The sequence below is a fragment of the Cucurbita moschata genome, unplaced genomic scaffold (genome assembly GCF_002738365.1).
Source record: "Cucurbita moschata cultivar Rifu unplaced genomic scaffold, Cmos_1.0 Cmo_Scf00016, whole genome shotgun sequence".
NCBI lineage: Eukaryota > Viridiplantae > Streptophyta > Magnoliopsida > Cucurbitales > Cucurbitaceae > Cucurbita > Cucurbita moschata.
In genome coordinates, this window is record NW_019268532.1 from 3,705,579 (window position 1) to 3,732,159 (window position 26,581).

The 26,581-nt window shown below is 38.6% G+C and overlaps 3 protein-coding genes, 1 non-coding gene and 1 pseudogene across 5 annotated transcripts in view; 4 read left to right on the forward strand and 1 right to left on the reverse strand.

The window, feature by feature from the left end:
- Positions 1 to 4,324: 4,324 nt before the first annotated feature.
- LOC111454639 (glutamate receptor 2.7-like) lies at positions 4,325 to 7,447 on the forward strand (the record flags this gene model as incomplete). Its single annotated transcript, XM_023096135.1, has 6 exons — positions 4,325 to 4,580; positions 4,689 to 4,924; positions 5,017 to 6,054; positions 6,136 to 6,448; positions 6,541 to 6,941; positions 7,028 to 7,447. Coding segments are annotated over exons 1-6 (2,664 nt in total), but the record flags the coding sequence as incomplete, so codon positions are not given.
- Position 7,448: 1 nt separating this feature from the next.
- Positions 7,449 to 9,942, forward strand: LOC111454641 (glutamate receptor 2.7-like; the record flags this gene model as incomplete). The annotated part of the gene is made up of 5 exons (XM_023096136.1): positions 7,449 to 8,315; positions 8,397 to 8,709; positions 8,802 to 9,202; positions 9,289 to 9,785; positions 9,885 to 9,942. Coding segments are annotated over 5 exons (2,136 nt in total), but the record flags the coding sequence as incomplete, so codon positions are not given.
- A 10,033-nt stretch (positions 9,943 to 19,975) lies between these two features.
- LOC111454710 lies at positions 19,976 to 24,184 on the forward strand (annotated as a pseudogene).
- On the reverse strand, positions 24,098 to 24,169 carry TRNAG-UCC. The gene has a single exon. It is a non-coding gene; the product is annotated as a tRNA-Gly (tRNA).
- A 1,259-nt stretch (positions 24,185 to 25,443) lies between the features above and the next one.
- The window catches only part of LOC111454560, an 8,523-nt gene continuing 7,385 nt past the window's right edge, over positions 25,444 to 26,581 (forward strand). For both annotated transcript variants that reach the window (XM_023096062.1, XM_023096063.1), the window contains exons 1-3: positions 25,444 to 25,790; positions 26,046 to 26,130; positions 26,437 to 26,506. In XM_023096062.1, coding sequence (XP_022951830.1) covers positions 25,622 to 25,790; positions 26,046 to 26,130; positions 26,437 to 26,506 — 324 coding nt within the window. In that variant the 5' untranslated portion in view covers positions 25,444 to 25,621. The remainder of the gene's footprint in view (positions 25,791 to 26,045; positions 26,131 to 26,436; positions 26,507 to 26,581) is intronic.

The following is a 26,581-nucleotide window of genomic DNA, read 5'->3' on the forward strand; positions in this document are numbered from 1 at the left end:
GGAAAACAGAAGTCGAACGGGTTAAAAACGGAATTACACGTGCTTCCACGGGCTAGCCACGCGCTGGGGTGCAATCACTCGCAGGTTCCTCGCGCGAGTGTCACAGGTCGTCGGTTTGGTTCGGAAGCAGTGGTTCAAGTGGACCGCGGGTCGTCATTTTGGTTTGTTTCGCCGCGCGGGTACCGGGTCAGCCGAGGGACGCGGGTCGGGTTGCGTTGCTGGGGACGCATGTCGCAGGGAGGTTGGAGTTACATTTTCCTAGGCGGCATTTGACGCATGTCCAAAGGTGGTTGGCGCACGAGGTCCTCTAGCCGGTTCCCATTTTTCTATCTCTTGATTCTTAATCCAGACCGTAGTGACTTCTTCAACAAAGTTATAGATCATACTTCAACCTACATGCCAATATTTTTATTTTTATTTTTACTTAACCATACGACGAGTTATGAGCGTCGAAAAGAAGTCCGATAACACCCTTACCGTTCTTGGAAAGATTCTCAAATCTCAACGTTTTGTTCAATTTCCTCACAAGATCAGTGGCGGATCTTCCCTAAATGAAGATGGTAGACTTTAGCACTCCATTTCCAAATGAAGATCTCAGATCTGAAGAGTAACATTCGAGATCTTACCTTGCGGATTTCTTCCGGATCTTGACGAAAGAAGGAACCTCAGCAACACGAGTCTTTCTTCTCTCCAAGAAGGAACTCTAGAGTGTAAGTCTCAATAGGGATGAATTTCGTTGGTGATTCTCCGACGAGGATTCTGGCGATTCACTTTTCAATCTTAAGCTTTCTCTCAACCTTCTTTCTCACACTTCTTTCTTTTGCAGGTATTCTGTGGAGAACCCTCAAGACCCCTATAATGGGCTGAGGGGGTAAAATGCCCATTTTGCCCCTTTGACTTTGACCAACTTTTTTTTTTTTAAAGCATTACAAACTCTCCCCGAAAGTTGGTATCTCTTGGAAGAGTTCGGGATAGGCTCTCCTTACATCATCTTCTTGTTCCCAGGTTGCCTCCTCGTTTCGATGGTTACCCCATGCGACTTTCACCAAGGGGATAACTTTGTTGCATAGTCGCCTAGTGTCTCGAGCCAGAATTTTACTCGATCTTTCCTTGTAGGACAAATCTTCCCAAAGAGGATGGGTTTCGTGTTCAGTCACATGAGTAGGTTCTGGGGTGTACTTTCGCAGCATAGACACGTGGAACACGTTGTGAACGACGACAAGGTTTGGAGGTAGAGCAATCCTATAAGTCACGGCCCCAACTCTCTCTAGAATTTCGAAAGGGCCTATAAACCTTGGGCTTAACTTTCTCTTCATTCCAAACCTCATCACCTCCCTCATAGGGGCTACCTTCAAGAACACATAGTCACCCACTTCGAACTTGAAGTCCCTTCTACGCAAATCTACGTAGCTCTTTTGTCGGCTCTGTGCAGTGAGAATTCTTTGCTTAATTTTCTGCACTTCTGCATTGGTTACCTGAACCAACTCTGGTCCCAGTAGTTGTTGTGTGTCTACTTCTTCCTAAAATACCCGCAACACCTATGCCAGTGCCTCAAAAGGGGGCCAACTGGATGGTCGCTTGATAAATATTATTGTAAGCAAACTCTATCAGTGGAAGATGTTCGTCCCAGCACCTTGCGAAATCCATGACATAGGCACGCAACATATCTTCTAAGATTTGGTTTAGTCTTTCGATCTGTCCATCCGTCTGAGGATGAAACGTTGTACTAAATCTTAGCTGAGTCCCCAATGCTTTTTGGAGGCTTTTCCAAAACTGAGAGGTGAACCTAATGTCTCGATCAGATACTATGGACATCGGTACGCCATGCAGGCGTACTATCTCTCTGATATACAAGTGAGCCCACCGATCCACACGATAAGTGGTTTTTCCTCGAATGAAGTGAGCCATTTTGGTAAGTCTATCAACAACTACCCAGATTACGTTGAAGCTCTGTTTGGTCTTGGGCAAGCCCGAGATAAAATCCATGGAAACTGCTTTCCATTTCCACTGAGGGATCTTTAAAGGTTGTAACAGTCCTGCTGGGCATTGTCTCGGGGCCTTCACTTGTTGACAGGTCAAGCATCGGCTTACGAAATCTACTATTTTCTTCTTCATCTCTGGTCATCAATAACATCCCTTAAGATCCTGATACATCTTTGTACTTCCAGGGTGGAACGTGTAAGAAGTATCGTGGCTTCCGTCATAATATCCTTCAGAATTTTCTTGTCACGGGGAACACACAAGCGGTTTTTCCACAGTAGACCCCCGTTTAAAGAGATTGAGTACCCCACTGGTCTTTTTGTCTCTGTCTGATTCCACACTTTCCCAAGGTGTTTATCAGACCTCTGAGCGTCAATAATTCGTTTTCGCAAGGTGGGTTGCATGATCATTTGTGTTATCTGAGTAATACCACCTCTGATTGCAACATCGATTCCAGCCCTCTTCATCTCATCCTGTATTCTTTCCTGCTTAGTGATCTTCGCGGAAGTATGAACTGCCTTTCTGCTCAATGCGTTCGCCACGACATTGGCCTTGCCTGGATGATACAGGATCTCGATGTCATAATCCTTTACTAGTTTCAACCATCTCCTCTATCTCATGTTAAGCTCCTTCTACGTAAATAGGTTACTTGGGACTCTTGTGATCAGTGAATACTTGAATTTTCTCTCCATACAGATAATGTCGCCATCCTTACCGTTCTTGGAAAGATTCTCATAATCCTTACCGTCAGAAAGAGGTCCGATAACATCCTCTAGCCGGTTGACACGTGGCCCGCCGACGGCTTCTCTCTCCTTCTATCAGAAAAACAAGGTTTCCAATTAGTTTTGTGACGTTCTTCCCATTTTTCTATCTCTCGATTCTTAATCCAGACTGTAATGACTTCTTCAACAAAGTTTTAGATCATACTTCAACCTACGTGCCAATATTTTTTTCTTGATTTTTACTTAACCATACGACGAGTTATGAGCGTCAGAAAGAGGTCGATAACATCCTTACCGTTCTTGGAAAGATTCTCATATCTCGACGTTTTGTCCGATTTTCTCACAAGATCAGTGGCGGATCTTCCCTAGATGAAGATGGTAGACTTTAACACTCCATTTCCAAACGAAGTTCTCATATCTCGAGATCTTACCTTGCGGATTTCTTCCGATCTTGACGAAAGAAGGAACCTCAGCAACACGAGTCTTTCTTCTCTCCAAGAAGGAACTCTAGAGTGTAAGTCTCAGCAGGGGATGAATTTTGTTGGCGATTCTTCGACTCGTTGGCGATTCTCCGACGAGGATTCCGGTGATTTACTTTTCTCCCTCAAGCTTTCTCTCAACCTTCTTTCTCACACTTCTCTCTTTTGCAGGAATTCTGTGGAGAACCCTTCAGACCGGGGTGGAGGGATAAAATGCCCATTTTGCCCCTTTGACTTTGACCGATTTTTTTTTTTTTAAGAGCATTATAGTTGACACACCTCCTAGACCCCTTTTCAGTTAGGCGAGCATTCTCTAGTAGCTGTTGATGTAGAATTCCCATTCAGTTTGAGATACCCATTCAGTTTCATATGTAATATACCTATGATCGATCCGTTCAGTTTCCAAGACTTCCCAAACCTTTGTACCTTGCCAGAATTCTTGCACCTTTTTTGGCAATGAGTATTTTTAAAATTTTTTTAATTGAAGTCCGTTGCAATTATAGTGTTATTGTTAGTTTTAAAAATTTATGAGTATTATTTTAAAACATGATACTAGGGGTAGATTATTTTTAAAATTTTTTAAAACAGTGGAAAGATATTTTTTTAAAGATAAATTACTATTTGTTTCTTACTAAAATGAATGAAAATTATATATTTTTTTTTTTTAAAGTTTAAGTCTATTATTGTTTAAGCATCTTTTATTGCTTTATTCTTTTTATTCTTGAAACGTGAAATCTTTATAAAATTTTAAAAATAAAAATAAAAAATAAATAAAAATAAAAATACATGCAATTAGTAGATAACAAAAGAAGAAAAATAATATGTGATAGTGGTATTTATTTCATTAATTTAAAAATAAAATTACAAACTTATTTTTACTCACAAAATTACAACCTAAAATAAAAATAATAATAATAAAAAAAAAAAAAAACCAAGAAAAATAGCGAGGAGAAGACGCCCTTTCATAACAAATAAAATACATTTTCATTAAAGAAAAATAGCGAGGAGACGACGCCTTTTCATATCGCCACTCTCTTTCATGGCGTAAGGTCAATATATAATGAAGCCTTTTCTCATCACTTCCCTTCACCAACAACCCTTCATTAAACCTTCTTCTCATTCCTGTGGCGACTCACCGGAAAGATGAACCCAGATCAGGGCACCCACCGGCCTCTGTCCTTCATCGCAGCCTGCGTCTTGTTGGTTGCAACGGCAGGGGAGGCTCAAAATGTGAGCGTGGGGGTGGTGTTGGATATGGAGACCTGGGTCGGCAAGGTGGGGCTGAGCTGCATCCACATGTCGCTGTCGGAATTCTATGAAGCTAACCCTCACTATAAAACTAGGATCGTTCTCCACCCCAAGGACTCCGCCGGCGATGTCGTTGGTGCGGCGGCCACAGGTTCCAGATCTCTGCCTTTTCTTTTTATTACTGCCGTTTAAAGCTATGCAAAAATCCAACTTTTCTAATGTTTAATCATCAAGCAATTTCAACCCCTTGATGGAACAGCTCTTGACCTCATAAACAACCATAAAGTTGAAGCAATTTTGGGGCCAACAACTTCGATGCAGACCAACTTTGTGATCAAGCTCGCCCACAAAGCTCATGTCCCCATCCTTACCTTTACTGCCTCCAGCCCCGCTCTCGCCTCCCACCGCAGCCCCTACTTCTTTCGTCTCACCCAGAATGACTCTGCCCAAGTCACCGCTATCAGCGCTCTGGTCAAAGCCTACAATTGGAGACAGGTACGTTTTTAAATCTCCGTTCAATTACAGAACTTGGCTGCCCTGCATTTTAATCTTTTTTTTTTTTTTTTTTTTTTTTTCTATCTAATCAGGTGGTTTTGATCTACCAAGACGATGAGTTTGGAGACGGGATGTCACCCTACTTGATCCACGCATTGCAGGGTGTGAATACGCGCGTCCCATATCAGAGCGTCATTGATCCAACGGCTACCGAGGATCAGATCGAGGAAGAGCTTTACAAATTGATGACAATGCCGACCAGAGTGTTCTTGGTGCACATGTTGCCGTCTCTGGCGATTCGCTTATTTGCTAAGACCAATGAAATTGGAATGATGAGGGAAGGTTACGTTTGGATTTTGACTGATGCCACCGCGAATTTGCTCGATTCTATGAGCTCCCCTGTTCTAAACTCCATGGAAGGAGCCTTGGGAGTGAAGACATACGTCCCAAAATCAATGGAGCTCGACCGTTTCAAAATTAAATGGAAACGGGAATTGATAATGGAAAATTCTGTCCTCAATGATCCACATTTAGACATCTTCGGACTGTGGGCCTATGATGCAGCTCGAGCACTGGCAATTGCAGTAGAGAAAACAGGGGCCAAAAACTTCACATTCGAAAACCCAAATGGATCTGAAAATCTAACCGATCTTCAAACTCTGGGGGTTTCTCAAAACGGGGAGAAAATTGTTGAGGCGTTGTCGAAGACGAAGTTCATGGGGCTGACTGGAAATTACGAGATCGTGAATGGGCAGCTGCAATCGGCGGAATTTGAGATAGTGAATGTGAAAAGTAATGGGGGAAACAGAGTTGGATTTTGGAATCCTGAAAAGGGGTTGTTGAGTAACAATATGACAGTGATCTGGCCGGGGAACACGGCGGCGGCGCCGAAAGGGTGGGAGTTTCCGACGGAAGGGAAAAGGTTGAGAATTGGGGTTCCGGTGAAGGAAGGGTATAGTGAGTTCGTGAGAGTGAATGGAAAGAAGGTGGAAGGGTATTGTAGGGACGTATTCGATGCGGTAATAGAAGCGATTCCATACGCCCTTCCGTTTGATTACATTCCATTTGCACTTCCGAATGGATCTAGAGCCGGTTCCTACGATGATCTCATCATGCAAGTTTACGAAGGGGTCAGTATGTTTGTATTCATTTGATTAATTCAACTCTGTGGACTAAAAAAAAGTATCGATGAATGTGTGGTTTATGGACAGGTATACGACGGTGCAGTAGGAGACATAACCATCGTAGCAAACAGATCCAAGTACGTTGATTTCACCTTGCCATTCACAGAGTCCGGAGTTTCAATGGTGGTTCCAACAAAAGCCGACTCCAAGAACAGAGCATGGCTTTTTCTGAAGCCTCTCACTTTAGACCTTTGGATCACAAGCTTATGCTTCTTTGTGTTCATGGGGTTTGTGGTTTGGATTCTTGAACATCGAATCAACCCAGACTTTCGTGGTCCTCCCTCTCATCAGATCAGTACCAGCCTCTGGTACTCCTTTTGCACTATGGTCTTCACCCAAAGTAACCACATTTACCTTTTGATGAACTAAATTTATAATTTTCGAATATATTTAACTATTTATTCATATTTTTCGATCCATTTGTACTTTCAGGGGAGAATTTGATAAGCAATTTGGCAAGATTCGTGGGGGTGATATGGTTCTTCGTGGTGTTCGTTCTAACTCAAAGCTACACAGCAAGCTTGACTTCTTTGTTGACAGTGCAACAGTTACAGCCTACCATTACAAATATAAATGAGCTATTGATGAAGCAGTCATCAGTGGGATATCTAGACGGTTCATTTGTTGGGGAGCTGTTGACCTCGGTGGGGATTAAGAATCTCAAGTCTTATAGGTCTCCTGAGGAACTCGACAAGTTGTTCAAACTAGGAGGCTCCAATGGCGGCATTGATGCTGCTTTTGATGAAACCCCTTACATTAAGCTCTTCCTTTCCAAGTTTCGTGATGAGTACACTATGGTTGGCCCCAACTACAAAACTGATGGATTTGGATTTGTAAGTCTTTGTCTCTCTTCGTGATATTAGAACACACAATTATTTTAGGGTGATTATTTTAATGTCTATAATGATGATGCCAACAGGCATTTTCCATTGGCTCACCATTGGTGGTAGACATATCAAGAGCGGTGTTAAATGTGACAGAGAGTAAGAGGATGAACCAGCTACAAATGAAATGGTTTGGTGATCAAGGCAATTCATGGTCTTCCATACCAAAAGTTACTTCTTCCGGACTGAACCTAGGCAGCTTTTGGGGCCTATTCCTCATTACCGGTATTGCCTCCATCATCTCCCTCCTCATCTACTTCATCATTTTCCTTCACAAAGAACAACACACGCTCCGTCACACCGCCAATGAAAGCTCCAACTCCTCCATTAAGAGTAAAATTCGAGCACTACTCAAAATCTACGACAAAAGAGACTTGACTTCATACACATTTAGAAAGAGTAATCCTCCACAAGTAGTAGACAACAAGATTCAAGCAAATCACGNTGCCGACCAGAGTGTTCTTGGTGCACATGTTGCCGTCTCTGGCGATTCGCTTATTTGCTAAGACCAATGAAATTGGAATGATGAGGGAAGGTTACGTTTGGATTTTGACTGATGCCACCGCGAATTTGCTCGATTCTATGAGCTCCCCTGTTCTAAACTCCATGGAAGGAGCCTTGGGAGTGAAGACATACGTCCCAAAATCAATGGAGCTCGACCGTTTCAAAATTAAATGGAAACGGGAATTGATAATGGAAAATTCTGTCCTCAATGATCCACATTTAGACATCTTCGGACTGTGGGCCTATGATGCAGCTCGAGCACTGGCAATTGCAGTAGAGAAAACAGGGGCCAAAAACTTCACATTCGAAAACCCAAATGGATCTGAAAATCTAACCGATCTTCAAACTCTGGGGGTTTCTCAAAACGGGGAGAAAATTGTTGAGGCGTTGTCGAAGACGAAGTTCATGGGGCTGACTGGAAATTACGAGATCGTGAATGGGCAGCTGCAATCGGCGGAATTTGAGATAGTGAATGTGAAAAGTAATGGGGGAAACAGAGTTGGATTTTGGAATCCTGAAAAGGGGTTGTTGAGTAACAATATGACAGTGATCTGGCCGGGGAACACGGCGGCGGCGCCGAAAGGGTGGGAGTTTCCGACGGAAGGGAAAAGGTTGAGAATTGGGGTTCCGGTGAAGGAAGGGTATAGTGAGTTCGTGAGAGTGAATGGAAAGAAGGTGGAAGGGTATTGTAGGGACGTATTCGATGCGGTAATAGAAGCGATTCCATACGCCCTTCCGTTTGATTACATTCCATTTGCACTTCCGAATGGATCTAGAGCCGGTTCCTACGATGATCTCATCATGCAAGTTTACGAAGGGGTCAGTATGTTTGTATTCATTTGATTAATTCAACTCTGTGGACTAAAAAAAAGTATCGATGAATGTGTGGTTTATGGACAGGTATACGACGGTGCAGTAGGAGACATAACCATCGTAGCAAACAGATCCAAGTACGTTGATTTCACCTTGCCATTCACAGAGTCCGGAGTTTCAATGGTGGTTCCAACAAAAGCCGACTCCAAGAACAGAGCATGGCTTTTTCTGAAGCCTCTCACTTTAGACCTTTGGATCACAAGCTTATGCTTCTTTGTGTTCATGGGGTTTGTGGTTTGGATTCTTGAACATCGAATCAACCCAGACTTTCGTGGTCCTCCCTCTCATCAGATCAGTACCAGCCTCTGGTACTCCTTTTGCACTATGGTCTTCACCCAAAGTAACCACATTTACCTTTTGATGAACTAAATTTATAATTTTCGAATATATTTAACTATTTATTCATATTTTTCGATCCATTTGTACTTTCAGGGGAGAATTTGATAAGCAATTTGGCAAGATTCGTGGGGGTGATATGGTTCTTCGTGGTGTTCGTTCTAACTCAAAGCTACACAGCAAGCTTGACTTCTTTGTTGACAGTGCAACAGTTACAGCCTACCATTACAAATATAAATGAGCTATTGATGAAGCAGTCATCAGTGGGATATCTAGACGGTTCATTTGTTGGGGAGCTGTTGACCTCGGTGGGGATTAAGAATCTCAAGTCTTATAGGTCTCCTGAGGAACTCGACAAGTTGTTCAAACTAGGAGGCTCCAATGGCGGCATTGATGCTGCTTTTGATGAAACCCCTTACATTAAGCTCTTCCTTTCCAAGTTTCGTGATGAGTACACTATGGTTGGCCCCAACTACAAAACTGATGGATTTGGATTTGTAAGTCTTTGTCTCTCTTCGTGATATTAGAACACACAATTATTTTAGGGTGATTATTTTAATGTCTATAATGATGATGCCAACAGGCATTTTCCATTGGCTCACCATTGGTGGTAGACATATCAAGAGCGGTGTTAAATGTGACAGAGAGTAAGAGGATGAACCAGCTACAAATGAAATGGTTTGGTGATCAAGGCAATTCATGGTCTTCCATACCAAAAGTTACTTCTTCCGGACTGAACCTAGGCAGCTTTTGGGGCCTATTCCTCATTACCGGTATTGCCTCCATCATCTCCCTCCTCATCTACTTCATCATTTTCCTTCACAAAGAACAACACACGCTCCGTCACACCGCCAATGAAAGCTCCAACTCCTCCATTAAGAGTAAAATTCGAGCACTACTCAAAATCTACGACAAAAGAGACTTGACTTCATACACATTTAGAAAGAGTAATCCTCCACAAGTAGTAGACAACAAGATTCAAGCAAATCACGGGAACCCTGTTGGCACCTCACCAAACTCGAATTACTTGCTAAGTCCATCGAATGTTTCGATCCAGGACACGAACCATGAGTTCTCTAGGTCGGAAGACGGTAACCCTGTTGGCACCTCACCAAACTTGAATTACTTGCTAAGTCCATCGAATCATTCGATCCATGACACGAACCATGAATTCTCTAGGTCGGAAGATTTGAATCCAAGTAATCACGGTGGTCTGGAAATAGTTCCTCAGAGTTAGAAGTACTGTTTTGGATTTTATAAAGTTTTTTTAATGTTTTTTTTTTTTAAAGATAATTTGACTTTTCTTGAGCATGGCAAAAATTCCCTTTTGTAATTTAATGCTCAAAATGGTGTGAAGCATTTTTTTTTTGGTTTTGTGGAATTTGAAGCAGCAAAAGATGTAGTTAATTTGTTTAATTTAATTAAGATTAATCTATTATTAATTTAGATTGCTACTTTTAATAAATCATTGTCGTGTAGTTTTTTTTTTTTTTAAGTTAATATTGATTGAAATTAGTTAAATAATAATAATAATTTTTATACAATAAAAAAATTGAAAAGGGAAGATATTTCTACTATTTATAAAATAAAAATTAATAAGTTTGATTTTAAAAAAAAAAAACCACAACCCAACCTAACCCACTTGGATTGGGTTGTCAGGTTTTTTAAAAAAAATTAGTAAATTTTATTTGTCCTCATTTGAATATGATGGGACACAATCTTAAATAAAAAATTTTAAAAATTCAGGAACCAACAGAAATCAATTTATAATAACTCAAAAAACAAATTCATCAATAACAACATACAAAAATTGTAACGTTGTAATATAATTCAACATTATCATAGAACGTAAGATAACTAACTACAGCACTTAAGAATTGGTTAAAAAAATATAACATCATGAAATTAAAAAACAATAAAAAAAATTAATTTAAATAACTATATCTAACAAAAATATATATATATATATATATTAAAAAAATCTATTTTAATGTAAGTAAAATATTTTTATAATATAATATATATATATATATATATATATATATATATATATATATATATAAATATTTATTTATTTATTTATTTATTTATTGGGACATAATAATGGTGTAACAATAGATAAAAAGGATATTAAAATTTAAAATTATTGGTCTTAGTTATAGAACAAAATTTTTGAATTTATTGAAATTAATTTTATCAATTTTAGGAGTTTTTAGATTTTAAAGAACTCCTAACATAATTAAGAATCTACATTAAACAGTAGAATATTAAACGATCAAATATTTTGAATAACTTATAAAACTCGACATTTAAAATCATCACTTTTCTACCCAGACTTATGAGAAAAATGATGGATCGAAAATAAAAGAATTCTAAAAAAATTTTATGTCTTTTTCCTACCCACACAAATATAGAAATTCCTAATTTCAAAAATGGTAAAAAAAAATATTCATATATATGTATAATTCATCGAACATAATATACTTTTGTTTTAAAATAAATGTATAATTCATAATCAATAAATCTATCGTAAATTATATTTTAAAAATTAAACCAAAACTTATGGATGGTTGTTTATTAGCTTATTCATATTATAAACTATATATTTAAAAATAATATAAAGTGTATGAATAATTGTTTGTTAATTTATTCTTATTATAAATAATGTGTTTAAAAATAATAGGAATAGGTATTTTTATAAAAATATCTCAAAGAACCTAAATAAAATAATATAAAAAAATTAAACAAAATAATAAAAAAAGAAATAAATTTTCAACTTTTAAGTCAAACTTGTGCCTTTGAAAACAAAGTATCACTTTGACCGAACATATTAGAATTCTTAATATATTCTATAAATTTTGCTTGATTCGGGTCAACTTGAAACTTGTCCTATGAATCCAACCCAATCCAATCTCTATAATTCGAGTTGGGTCGGTGTGGGTTGTCAAGTTGAATGTACACTCTTAATTATATGTGATTCTAAAATGGTAAAACTAACCAGAATGCAGTAAATAAGCTTGACTTTGATTCATAATTCATACACATTCTACCATTCAATTAACACGTTCGAACTTTCAAGTTTATATATTAAATAGTTATTTTTTAAATAATTTAATCAAATAATTTAATCATATTGTGTGCGAAGTTTGCCAACGATAACAAGTTCTCGAAGGAAATGATAATCTAGTTCAACATGTTTGGCTCGCTTGTGAGAAACGAGATTAGAGCTAAAAAAAGTAGCACTTTTGTTGTCACATAAGAGTAAGGGCTGTTGTGAAATTGGGACCTTGAGGTCATGCAAAAGATGTGTAACTCAAAGAAGTTCAGCAGCAGTTGTGGCAAGAGCACGATACTCAGATTCACAGCTGGAGCGTGAGACAGTAGGTTGCTTTTTGGCACTCCAAGAAACGAGATTGTTACCAAGATAAATAGAATAGCCGAATGTAAAACGACGAGTATCGAGACAACCGAATAAGACCAAAGTGGAGTGTTCCTTTGACATAGCGAAAAATACATTTGACAGAAAGAAAGTGATCTGCAGTAGGGGCATGCAAGAATTGACTGACATAATTGACAGAATAGACAATAATTGACAGAATAGACAATATCTAGACGCATAATAGTCAAGTACTGAAGGGCGCCAACAAGAGATCTATAGAGAGTTGGATCAGAGAAAGGAGAACCATCAGCAGTCAGGTGTTGAGAAACAACCATGGGAGTGTGGACTGGTTTGCTATCGAGCAATTGAGAACGAGTGAGAATATCTCGAGCATATTTTAACTGACTAATAAAAAGACCATCAGGAGTGAGTGAAGCTTCAAGATCAAGAAAGTAACTGAGAGAACCCAACTTTTTGGTAGTAAACTCATAATGAAGCTTGCGAGTAAAGCTGTCAATAAAAGATGAGTTGTTGCCGGTAACAATAATGTCATCAACATAAAGAAACAAATAGATAAGGTTAGATTGCTGATGAAAGACAAAAAGGGAGGTGTCACCGCGACTGCAAAGAAAACCCAAGTGTGAGAAGAAATGAGCCAAAACACTGAAACCAGGCACAAGGAGTTTGCTTTAAGCCATAGAGGGCTTTCTTTAATAGACAAACATTAGTGGGAAATCGAGGATCAATATACCTAGGAGGTTGTTCCATATGAACACGTTCAATAAGAGTTCCATTGAGAAAAGCATTCTTGACATTAAGTTGTCGAAGAGGCCATTTATTTGTGACTGCAATAGAAAGCACAACACGGACAGTGGTAGCTTTGACAACCGGACTGAAAGTGTCGGTGTAGTCAAGACCAGGAACCTGAGTATAACCTTTAGCAACAAGACGAGTCTTGAAAGGCTCGATAGATCCATCAGGTAAATATTTAATACGAAACACCCATTTAGAGCCCACGATGTTGGTGTTGGCGGGGCGAGGAACCAAAGTCCAAGTATTATTTTGTTGTAACGCTCGAATTTCTTCATCCATGGTAGCAACCCAAGCAGGATTCTTAGCCACAGATTTGAATTCTTTTGGCTCAGTGAATGCAAGAAGAGCATAAAGAAGTCCAGATGAGCCCAAAATACCAAGATTTGCTGAATGTCGAGTCTTGAATATACCAGCTTTGGCTCGTGTTATCATAGGATGAGTGCCCAAAGAAGAGGAATCAACAGTAGGTTTAATAGAGGTCGAATTAGAAGTCGAGGGTGGCAAAGTGGAACCTGCAAGAGAAGTATCAACCTGCACAGACTCATCCACAAGGTCAGAACAAATATCACACGGGGATGAACTGGATCAAGGAATGTGCGATGATGAAGTGGTAGGGGGATGAATCAATATGATAAAGATGTGGTTCCAAGAAATTTGAAATAGAAATAGAGGAAAGAGGTTGGGCCTGGGAGCTAGGGATAACAGGAAAGTGAGTTTCATCCAATTGAGCATGGTGGGTGATATATAGCTTAGTGGTGGTAGGATCAAAACAGCGGAACCCTTTATGAGTAGAACTATAACCCCAAAAAGATACAAGGAATGTCGCGGGGATAAAGCTTGTTAGACATATAATCACGCAAATAAGGATAAACACGACAACCAAAGGAATGAAAATTCTCATAATGTGGAGTGTAGCCATAAAGGAGTTCAAAGGGTGACTTACCTCTAAGAAGTGGAGTAGGCAATCGGTTGATAATATAAGATGTAGTGTTGAAGGCGTCAACCCAAAAACGAGGAGAAAGATGAGAGTGAAAGAGAAGGGTCAAGCCAGTCTCAGTCACATGACGATGTTTTCTCTCAGCACGACCATTTTGAGCAGGTGTATATGGACAAGAGAGTTGATGGTGGATGCCAGAATTACGTAAATGAGTTTTGAAACAAGTGCTAGTAAATTCGGTACCTCCATCGCTTTGAAATACCTTGATACAAGAAGAATATTGATTTTCCACAAATTTTTTAAATTGAAGAAAAATATCAAAGAAATTAGATTTAAATTTTAAAGGGTAAAGCCAAGTGAATCGAGAATAATCATCAGTAAAAATAACATAATAAAGAAAAATCGAATTTGATTTGACGGGAGAAAGACCCCAAAGATCACAATGAATAAGATCTAACACATGAGATGACCTACGTTCATTGTGGAAATAAGGCAATCGATGACTTTTCGCAAGCTGACAAGTATTACATAATGATGGAGAAGACAATAAAGACGTAAGAGAAATATGACCTTTTCTATTTAAAAAAGAAATAACAGAATGATTCACATGATCCAGGCTAACATGCCATAAATCATATGAAGCACGTAAAGATTTGTTTCTAAGGATTGAAATAAAAGCAGAGTTGCCGCGCTCCCGCACATATAGTCCTCCATCTTCCATCTCTTTTACCGGATGCCACCACCCTTCCTGTTTGACGATTCTGGATAATAATAAGATTATTAGTAAATGTAACGGAGAGAGTAAAATCAGACGTTAATTTACTTATGGAAAGAAGATTTTTAGTGAGATGAGGGACAACCAAGACATCTAATAAGTGAATATTTGGAACAAGAGAAAGAGTACTGGTGTGGATAGTGGGTAGGGATGCACCGTTTCCTACGATCAAAGAGTCCTTACACGTGTAATTTTTAGACTGATCCAAAATAGATGGATCGGCAGTCATATGAGCCGAAGCCCCAGTGTCCAGAAACCAATCAGCAGCATCAGGTTCAGCAATAGAACATGACGTGTTAAAGGCTTCAGCAAGGTGAGCATGAGAAGAATCAAGTCGAACATACCGTTGGTTGCAGCGGTCAGCATAATGGCCCTCTTTGCGACATATTTGGCAGTGAGGTGGTCGACAACCTTGACCTGAGTGAGTTCGTCCTTGATTGGAAGAGTTGTTTTTGTGGGAATAAGAACGACCCCGCTGGTTGCTAAAGGAAGCAGGTGGCTTCCATGGATGCGACCACGATTAGTGGCTGTGAATGTTGTAGGAGTGGAGTCAGAGGACTCAAGGGAGCGCTGGAACAACTCAAAACTTTCAGCTTTAGAGACTAAATTTGCAAAACAGGGGATAGGGGTGAGAGCCATCTGAGTAGTAGAAAAGTTGAAAATTTTGTGTCGAGTCCATGAAGGAACCAATGCACTTTATCAATGTCCTCAACGGGTCTACTAATGACATGAAATTGGTCACAAATTGTTTTGAAGGCACGGGCATACTCAGCAACAGGTTTGGTGCTACGTTTCATCAACTACAAGTCATCCTTGAGTCTCAGTTCACAAGCTTTCGAATGATGGCTGAATGTAGTTTTCAACGCAAGCCAAACATCACGTGCAATAGAGAAACCAACGACAACAGCCATTGCTTCCTCGGTGAGAGAGGAGAGCAGGAGACAGAGAAGTCGTTGATCGGCTGCTCTCCACGCCAAATATTTGGAGTTGAGTGTTGAGGAGGTTTATGGTTCAAAGCGGGGTAGCGGAACCATAGTTCCATCAACATAGCCCAGCATGTCTTGACTCTCAAGGAGAGGGAGAAGTTGGCTTTTCCAAAGAAGATAATTGGAGGAAGAAAGTTTGATAATGATCATATGAATTAGAGTATTGAAAGAAAGAAGATGATAGGAGGATTCAGAAGTCATAGAGAAGAAAGGATCAGGGTTATTAAATCGAAAGAGCTCTGATACCATGTGAATGTTTGCTGAATCCACCACACCTCAATTGAGGTGGTGAGAGTTCTCTTATTTATAATCATTTACAGAATACAGAAATATGATAAATTACAAATAATATGGAAATAACAATAAAAAGAAAGAATAATGAATGAATACAATATAGGATGTCTGTCCTGACCTGTACGTGCACATGTTCAGACAATGAAGAGTATTAAAAACTGGTGGTCGGAACCTTTTCTGTTGGAGGAAAAAAAACATTTAAAAACACAAAGATACAGACACACATGAACTAAAATGAGCTGAAGTTTAAAATATACTTAGTCAAATAGCAATACCAATTACAACACGATGATAGTGTTCAAATTTTATACGGACGGAAACAGGTTTTGGATATATTTACAAATAAAATCTAAAAGATTGAAAATGTAAAGACAAACTTACACTCTGGAAGGATTTCTATGTAACCATACTTTGATTTGTTGAGAGTATACTTCACCAGCAATATATTTGTAAGCTCTCATCTTATCCGGTAATCACAAGATGTAAAAGCTACGACACTGTTACTCGAAAATTTGATATGCCTGAACTAAACGATTTCTTGGTTCAAAATGTCTTGCTTAAATTTCAGCATCTAGTTGATGCGAGACGTGCTCTGGGGTTCTTTCACGGGTTGGCTAAGAGGAAGAATTTTAATCATGGGTTGATTTTATAGTATTATGATTCATATTTTAGTGAAAGCACGACTAATAAATTGATGTTCGAGCTTTGATCGAGTCAATTTTTGAAGAAAAATGAGGACAACTCTATCGCTTTCTCAATTTATGAGTTATTTGATCGAGAAAAAAAAAATTTACCCACATACGAATCATGATTAGGTAAATTGTAAGAATCTTCTAATATGTTGAATAGAATCCATGAGAGTTGTTGCTTTGCTTCTTTGATTGTCAATGCTCGTTTTATTTATAGGATTTTGGAGGAAGGGAGAATTGAAGACGATGCAACGAGATCGCGACGTCAACCTTGTCCTAACCCTACATTCAATAGTAACTCAAGTAGCTTCGGAGCTTTGTTAAGCTTCCTTAATCATTTTTAGATGACATGGAGGCTTACTAGGTTCTTAGGGGCATGTAGGCTGTTTAAATCTCATCTCTTGTAACTAGAAAGTTCGGGGTTATCTCTTCAGGCTAAACCAATCTCTGGGTGCACACAAGTTTAAACCTTTGATAACTCACCATCTTAGGGTGCAAGGTCTACTAGAAACATATTAACTTAGGTCAACATATAAAGCACACTCGCTATAGCACCCTAATCTTAATAGAGTTCCGTTCCCTCATGCATGTTTTGCTAGGAAGATATACCTAAAAATTTTAAGAGTATCCAACCTTTTTTTGCATTCTTAATTCTTGAGGCAAGTTTCTCCATTAGGACCGGTAAAACTACTTTGTTCTATTAATTATTATTATTTTTTTAAGTATCATAATTAGAAAAAATTTGCAGCTTAAATACTTTTAGTTAAAACCCTAATTCACCCATTTAGGGATGCCATACCGAGTCCAACAATTCATTCACAATCAAGTTAATTACGTGGGCACAACATATCAAATATAATATTTTTCTATCTAAGACAAGCCAATTATATTCCAATAAACAACTCTCAATAATCTTGCAACTAGTCTCTCACTCATTAACAACTTGATGATGTTTAGAATTTTTTTTATCCAAATTCTATTTTTAATTAATGAAATGTGTGGTGATTACATGTAGTTAATATTTTGCAACAAAATCCACATACTACAGTGGTAAGACAAACTCTCTTAGAATGACTACATTCATTTTCTACATATTTAAATGACAACTTGTTCATAATTATCATCTTGACACATGTTACTGTACTGTTGTTTGACTAAATTAACAATATTATTACCCATCATCTATTGAAGGTTGAAAATTTAGGGTGGTTTGTACTTTGTCTTCCATCTTATAGGGTTAATAAGTGCTTCCATAGTGCAGTTCCACAAAAATTAATATCACAAACATACTCTTTACAACAATAGTTGCACTTGCCTCTCCTATTATTGTTCTCCAACCTTGTAAAATGATCTCAAACAATTGACTTGTTAGGTTTGTTCTTCCTAAATTCAGATTGTGCAGGCAATGGTGACTTCGATACATTATAATTACTAGAGCTCCTTGACTATTATTTTTCATCTATAAAAAGTAAAATAAAACTACTATGATTCAAACATTCAACCCAATATGAACCATTACCACGATATACATCAAAGTCCACAAAGTTAAAATAAACAATATCATAATCTAAACTATTAAGTATTTGCCTAATGGATCTTGATTAAAGAAAATGGTAGAACCATCTTTGATCTTCCTCTTTTTGCTTTTATCTTTTTTATTTGGGTAGGAAAGTTTTTTTTTTCTCTAGTTCTTATTAACAACACCCACATAAAATAGACTCATTATATTTATCAAAATTCACACATCCACATTTTTTAATGTACAAATTCTAATAAAGACTTAAGGTACCACATGTGTTAATTTAAACTACAAAAAAAGTTTATCGGTTACCAGCCTACTCGAAGAATGAGAGAGAGTCGGTGCAAGAGAGAAACAAAGACAAAAAGCGTGAGAGTGAGAGATTTGAGAGTGCGAGAGAGAAACGAAGACAAAGAGACCAAGAGAGAGAGAGCAATGTGACGACAAAGAGAGAGAGAGAGACCAACGCGATAACGAGAGGGAGAGAGACGTTGTTAGGGTGACAGTTGTACAATGTTGAGAGAGAGTATAGTGTTGAGGATTATTGGGAGTGAGCCTCACATTGGTTAATTGAGTGGAAGATCATGGATTTATAAGTGAGGAATACTATCTCCATTGGCGTGAGGTCTTTTTGGGAAACTCAAAGCAAAGCCATGAGATATCATAAGCATTGTGGAGAGTCGTGGTTTCTAACATGCAGAAGTCAATTGAGTTTTTTTTTCCCAATGTTTTCAAGTTTAGTCAGGTTGACCGAAACTCAATCCAACCGGACCCAACCCTTATATTTCGGTTTAGGTCGAATTGGGTTCTCAAATTTTCAAATTAGGTGCACACCCTAGCAAATAGTGGAATTAATTTTTTTATTTTTTTTATTTTAAACTTGGCTATTACACTACATCTAAAATTTTATTTCAATTAAAATAAACCCTTTAGTTGTTTTAAATGAATATATGTAGCTTTCCTTGGTCTTTAACTCTTTTAAAAAAAAAATTAAATGGAGAAATTGGATGGAAGGTGAGTGTGTCAATTTCTTGAACAGAAAAAGAATTGAATTGTTGGAGATAAATGTGTGACATTTTCCTTTCTCCATTTTATAATAATGTCTTTACCATACTCTAAAACCAAATTAATTCTTTCGTCTAAATATTATATTTATAAACTCAACCTTCATTATTAAAAATAAACTCTATTTTTATTATTAAAATAAAGTTGTTACCTCTGTCATTGTCAAAACCCTTAACTCAGTCGCCGTTTTGTTAACAACACTTCCAATTCTGACACGTGGGTGTGGGCTCCACCCCTTGTGAACTTTCCTTCCACGTGGCTCCAATCCAAGCCTTTAATATATTTCCATCTGCCGTGACATGGACGGTTCAAATTGAAGGACAACAAGGGTTTGATTTGGTCCAATAGAATCAGGAAGCTTTCATTACTAATTTTGCATGATACTGAAATATTGCGTCTTTGATTTGGTCAACGTTGACTTCCCTTGATTAAACAAGTATTATCCCCAAATAAAGACTTCCAATACTGTTATATATTTAGTCAAATATTATATATTTTTTTTTAAATCTTTATTTTTGTACGCAATGCTTCTATTATTTTTAACCTAATTTCTTCTCAGTTTTTATAAAAATAAATAAAATCTATTGAAGTATAGATTTTAATATATAATTAAGTTTCAAAAATAAAAATCAAATAGTGAGGAGAAGAGTCATTTTCATCTTCACAGTTGCTTTCATGGGGTAAGGTCAACGGTAACGGCCAGACCCAATGGAAATAAAATTCGTTAATAATCAAAATATATAACAACACCAACCGCCATATTCTCATCACTGCCCTTCACCAACAAATTAGCCTTCATTAAACGTTATTCTGATTCGTGTAGCGAGTCACCGGAGAAATGAAGCCAAATCAGGGCAGCCGTCGGGCTCTGTGGTTCGTCGCAGGCTGCGTGTTGTTGGTTGCGACGGCGGGGGAGGCTCAGAATGTGAGCGTGGGGGTGGTGTTGGATATGGAGAGCTGGGTTGGGAAGATGGGGCTGAGCTGTATCCACATGTCGTTGTCGGAATTCTATGAAGCTAATTCTCACTACAAGACTAGGATTGTTCTTCACCCCAAGGACTCCGCCGGCGATGTCGTTGGTGCGGCGGCTGCAGGTTCCAAATCTTTTGTTTTGAGAATTATATGTTTTAATTGTCAGATGAACACAACTTACCACTTTCAACAATGGTATGATATTGTCCACTTTAAGTATAAGCTCTAGTGACTTTGCTCTTTCCCAAAAGGCTTCAGACCAATGGAGATGTATTTATTTACTTATAAACCATGATCATCCCCTAAATGAGTCGATGTGGGACTTTCATCATCCAACACCTCACCTCGAACAAAGTACGCCTCCTCCTAATAGAATCTTTAAATGTCGAATAAATGACTCTAAAAGAAAAAGAAGTCGAGCCTCCAGCCTCGAAGGCATAGTAAAAAATGACTAGACTCCAAAATAAAAAAGAGTAGAGGCGTACTTTGTTCGAGGGAAGGCGTACTTTGTTCGTTCGATGGGAGGTGTTAGATGTTGGATGAAAGTCCCATCTTAGCTAATTTAGGCAATGATCATGAGTTTATAATCAAATAATACTCTCTTTGTTGGTTGAGACCTTTTGGGAAGCCCAACTCAAAGCTCTTAAAGTGGACAATATTGGGTTATATGTTACTTGTCCTGTTCTTCTAACATTTCACTTTTGATATAATAGCTGTTGACCTGATAAAGAACAATGGAGTTAAAGCAATTTTAGGGCCAACTACTTCGATGCAGACCAACTTTGTGATCAAGCTCGGCCACAAAGCTCATGTCCCCATCCTTACCTTCACCGCCTCCACCCCCCCTCTCGCCTCCTACCGCAGCCCCTACTTCTTTCGTCTCACCCAGACTGACTCTGCCCAAGTTGCCGCTATTACCGCCCTGGTCAAAGCCTACAATTGGAGACAAGTACGTGTTAAATTATTGTTCAATTACAGGACTTGGCTGCCCTGCAATTTAATCTTTATTTTTTTGTGTCTATCCAGGTCGTTTTGATCTACCAAGACGACGAGTTTGGAGACGGGATGTTACCGTACTTGATCGACGCATTGCAGGATGTGAATGCACGCGTCCCATATCGGAGCGTCATCGATCCAACAGCCACCGAGGATCAGATCGGGGAAGAGCTTTACAAATTGATGACAATGCCGACCAGAGTGTTCTTGGTGCACATGCAGCCGTCTCTAGCGATTCGCTTATTCGCTAAGGCCAACAAAATTGGAATGATGAGGGAAGGTTACGCTTGGATTTTGACTGACGCCATCGCGAATTTACTCGATTCCATGACTTCCTCTGTTCTAAACTCCATGGAAGGAGCTTTGGGAGTGAAGCCATATGTCCCAAAATCAATGGAGCTCGACCGTTTCAAAATTAAATGGAAACGGGAATTCGTAATGGAAAATTCTGTCCTCACCGATCCACATTTAGACATCTTTGGACTGTGGGCCTATGATGCAGCTCGAGCACTGGCAATGGCAATTGAGAAAACAGGGGCCAGAAACTTCACATTCGAAAACCCGAATGGATCTGAAAATCTAACAGATCTTGAAACGTTGGGGGTTTCTCGAAATGGGGAGAAAATTGGGGAGGCCTTGTCGAAGACGAAGTTCATAGGGCTGACTGGAAACTACGAGATCGTGAATGGGCAGCTGCAATCGGCGGCATTTGAGATTGTGAATGTGAATAGTAATGGGGGAAACAGAGTTGGGTTTTGGAATCCTGAAAAGGGGTTGTTGAGTAACAATATGACAGTGATCTGGCCGGGGAATACGGCGGCGGCGCCGAAAGGGTGGGAGATTCCAACGGCGGGGAAAAGGTTGAGAATTGGGGTTCCGGTGAAGGAAGGGTATAGTGAGTTCGTGAAAGTGAATGGAAAGAAGGTGGAAGGGTATTGTACGGACGTGTTCAATGCGGTAATAGAAGCGCTTCCATACGCCCTTCCGTTTGATTACATTCCCTTTGCACTTCCAAATGGATCTAGCGCCGGTTCCTACAATGACCTCGTCATGCAAGTTAACAGAGGGGTCAGTATGTTTGTATTCATTTGATTACTTCAACTACTCTGAGGACTAAAATAAAGTATTGGTGAATGTGTGGTTTATGGGCAGGTCTACGACGGTGCAGTAGGAGACTTAACCATCGTAGAAAATAGATCTAAGTACGTTGATTTCACCTTGCCATTCACAGAGTCCGGAGTTTCAATGATCGTCCCAACACAAGCCAACTCCAAGAACAAAGCCTGGCTTTTTCTCAAGCCTCTCACTTTAGACCTTTGGATCACAAGCTTCTGCTTCTTCGTCTTCATGGGGTTTGTCGTTTGGATTCTCGAACATCGAATCAACCAAGACTTTCGTGGTCCTCCCACTCATCAGATCGGTACCAGCCTCTGGTACTCCTTTTGCACCATGGTCTTCGCCCAAAGTAACCACCTTTACCGACCCATATGTTATGATGGACTAAATTTATAATTCATCTTATTCATTCATATTTTTTTGACCCGTACTCTTAGGGGAGACTTTGATAAGCAATTTGGCGAGGTTCGTAGTAGTGATATGGTTCTTCGTGGTATTCGTTCTGACTCAAAGCTACACGGCAAGCTTGACTTCTCTGTTGACAGTGCAACAATTACAACCCACCATTACAAATATAAATGAGTTGTTGAAGACGCAGCCACGGGTGGGATATCAAGATGGTTCATTTGTTGGGGGGCTGTTGACCTCTTGGGGATTAAGAATCTCAAGTCTTATGGGTCTCCTGAGGAACTCGACGAGTTGCTCAAACTAGGAAGCTCTAATGGCGGCATTGATGCTGCTTTTGATGAAATGCCTTACGTTAAGCTCTTCCTTTCCATGTTTGGTGATAAGTACACCATGGGTGATCCCAACTACAAAACGGATGGATTTGGATTTGTAAGTCTCTATCTCCTTCCATGAGATTACGGTGTTCTCTGTTTTTAATCTTCATAGAAAGTTCAGCATGTGCTAGAGTAGACAATTATTTTGGGTGATTATTGTAATGTCTATAATGATAATTATGTCGGTAGGCATTTCCCATTGGCTCGCCATTGGTAGCAGACATATCAAGAGCGGTGTTGAATGTGACAGAGAGTGAAAAGATGAACCAATTACAAAGGAAATGGTTTAAGAATGAAGACAACTCGTGGTCTTCCATCTCCAAGATCACTTCTTCGAGGCTCAACTTAAGCAGCTTTTGGGGCCTATTTCTCATTGCCGGCACTGCCGCTATCATCGCCCTCCTTATCTACTTCATCATTTTCTTTTACAAAGAACAACACAAGCTTTCTCACGCCGCCAACGAACCCTCCAACTCATCTATTGGCAGTAAAATTCGAGCGTTGCTTAGAATCTATGACAAAATAGACTTGACTTCACACACGTTCAGAAAGAGTAATCATCCTCAAATAGCAAACAACAAGATTCATGCGATCCATGGTGACTCCGTTGGCGCCTCACCGAGCTCGAATTACCCGTCTAGTCCATCGAATAATTCGGTCCATGACACGAGCTGTGAGTTCTTCTCTGAGTCGGGAGATGTGACTCCGAATAATCGAGTAATGGAAATGGTGATCCATTCAACAATGGAGGTCACTCCTCAAAACTAGAAGTAGCCTTTTGTAGATAAATTTGATTTTTCTTGCATGGTGCAAAAACTCCCTTTGTAAATTATATGTCTATTACTCTTTATAATTGTTCTTGACAACATCTAGATTATCCTAACCGTGAACTACAAGTGCCATGTTTATAATAAGTTCAACAGGCCCCTCAGCACATATATGTATTTACAAACAAAACCCAATTGAGGTTGTTTAGAAATGTGAGGATCAGTTTCCCGATAGACTTGACATATATCATTCAAGGACACAAAACAACAACAACAAAAAACTAAGTCAACCATTTTTCTTTTGCATTTGTTGGGAGTCAAACCCGGGTCTATTGCTTGGAAGGCAATTATCCTAACCATTGGACTACAAATGCCATGTTTATAATAATCTCAACAGACCCCTCAGCACATACATGTTACAGGAGATCCAATTGACTCTAGATTTTCAGTAGACTTGGCATTTATCATTAAAAGACACAAAACAACCAGAGTTGAACCAAGGTCTATTGGTTGGAAGACAATTATCCTACTCAATGGACTACAAACGCCATGTTTATAATAAGCTCAACAGACCCTTCAATATATACATGTGTTACAGACGTAACCCTTAGCACATACATGTGTTATAGACCATGCTTATAATAAGCTCAACTGGCCATATTTTTCTTCTTTGATCCTAACCATTCGACTATAGACCATGCTTATAATAAGCACAACTGGCCATTCAACACATACATGTATTACATGATCTAGTACATACACGATCCAGTTGATTCTGTCCATAATTGTGATGTTCAATTCTCAATAGACTTGACAAAAACAAAAGACCATGTCATACATTTTTACTTTGCATTTGTCGAGAGTTGAACCTAAGTCTATAGTCTTGGAAGGCAATTATCCTAATCGTTGGACTACAAACACCATGTTTATAAGCCCAACAGGCTCCTCAACACATACGTGTGTTACAAGCATTCTGACAAGATCGAGAAATGTGATGTTCAATTTCTCAGTCTCTCAACGAGTGTTCAATTTCTTACTATCTAGAAATGTATTGTTCAATTTCTCTCAATAGACTTGCTAATAGACTCGGCTTGGAGTGCTTCAAAGGCGAGGGGACTGCATTAAAGCCAACTAATCCCTTTAGTGGTTGACCGTTGATTTGAGCACTCTCAATCTCAAAGGAATTATTAATGGGAATCTTACTAAACCGTAAATACTATTTATTAAAAAATAAAATCGAAGAGACTAAATTCTAATTTTCTCAAAAGAGACTAAAATTGTAATTTAACTATTAAAAAGATTTCACAATTATTAATATTAGATTAAATTACAAATTTAGTCCCTGTATTTTAAAAAAAATAAAATTTAGAACATAGGATATAAAGATAAGAATTAATTTCTATAGTTTGATAAAAGTTTCATAAATCCTTCGTACCTATGAAATATTTATGATAAAACTATGTTATAAGGTTTTATACATCGAAAATATACCAATTTTGTACTTTAAAACTTATGATTATCTTATTTATAATTTACTTAATTATTCTTAGTCCAATAATTTACACTTTTTTTATTTTCTCTGAAAAAAAAAAAAACATTAAAGGGGCATAGGGTATTATAGGTATACCACTAGGAGTGTTGTACCCGCGCCACTTTCAAGTTTCATGATCATCGACCTCTAACTTACCGAATTGAGCCCTAACCGCAACTGCAAGCTTGCCGTTTAGATTCTGATATTAGGAATAATCTCTTCTCCTTTTAGAATTGAAATTCTCCCAACTCCAAAATGATCTGAGTTCCCTGCGATCCATCCCCGTGTTTTGTCCATGGCGATCCAATTTAAGTTCAGGAGCTCGGTGATCTTCGACTCGGTGGATATCGATGGCCGACCCTCCATATCAATTGGCGATCTTAAATCCAAAATTATTCGGATGAAGAACCTCGATACCTGCCAAAACTTTGATCTCGTTTTCTCCGATGCCCGTACCGGCCAAGGTATTCCATTATCTCTCTGCCACTTACTGGTTGCATGGTAATTGGACTCAAGTGGAAGAGTCCTTGGATTTACCATATCGTTCAGTTCGTAGTAATGGATGATCCTTGAGATTTTACCTTTTGTGAAACGACGTTTTGACGTAGTCAGTGCATATTGGAATTAGGCAGCTCAAACGCATTTGCCTTTGTGTATAATTCCATATATATTGAAGGTATTTAGCTTAAAATTTTATCTTGATACTCCTTATTTTGCAGATTTGGTTGACGAGAAATTTGAAATTCCTAGTGGTTCATGCGTGATCATAAAGAGAGTTCCTGCGGGATCAGTTCCTTCCAATGTGTAAGATGCCCTGTTTTTCTTAATTCAGTTGTTTATGACAATAGTTGTAGTTTCGGAATTTACAGAACCGTTATGTGCATGCTTCTGCACCTATATTTATATTTTTGTTGTTGCAAAATCAACTGTGTTTTGAGTATTCTCTTACTTTTACTGAAAATTTTGGGCAAAAACAGTGTTCACTTTGTGTTACTGCTACAGAGAGCCTTACACAACTCAATTCGAATCACCAACTTCCAATTAATTTTAATTATTCAATCCTAACTGAAAATTACCGGCGGTTTTCCATATAATGATACTGTAATGCAGTGTACATCACGACTTGTTTGGGAAATTTCAAGTCAAAGACACTGACATGGTTAATTCATCTCGTCCAGTGGTATGTTGATTATTACTTTATTTGTTAGTTGCTTTTTTTTTTTTTTTTTTTTTTTTTTGTCTATAAATAAGGAAC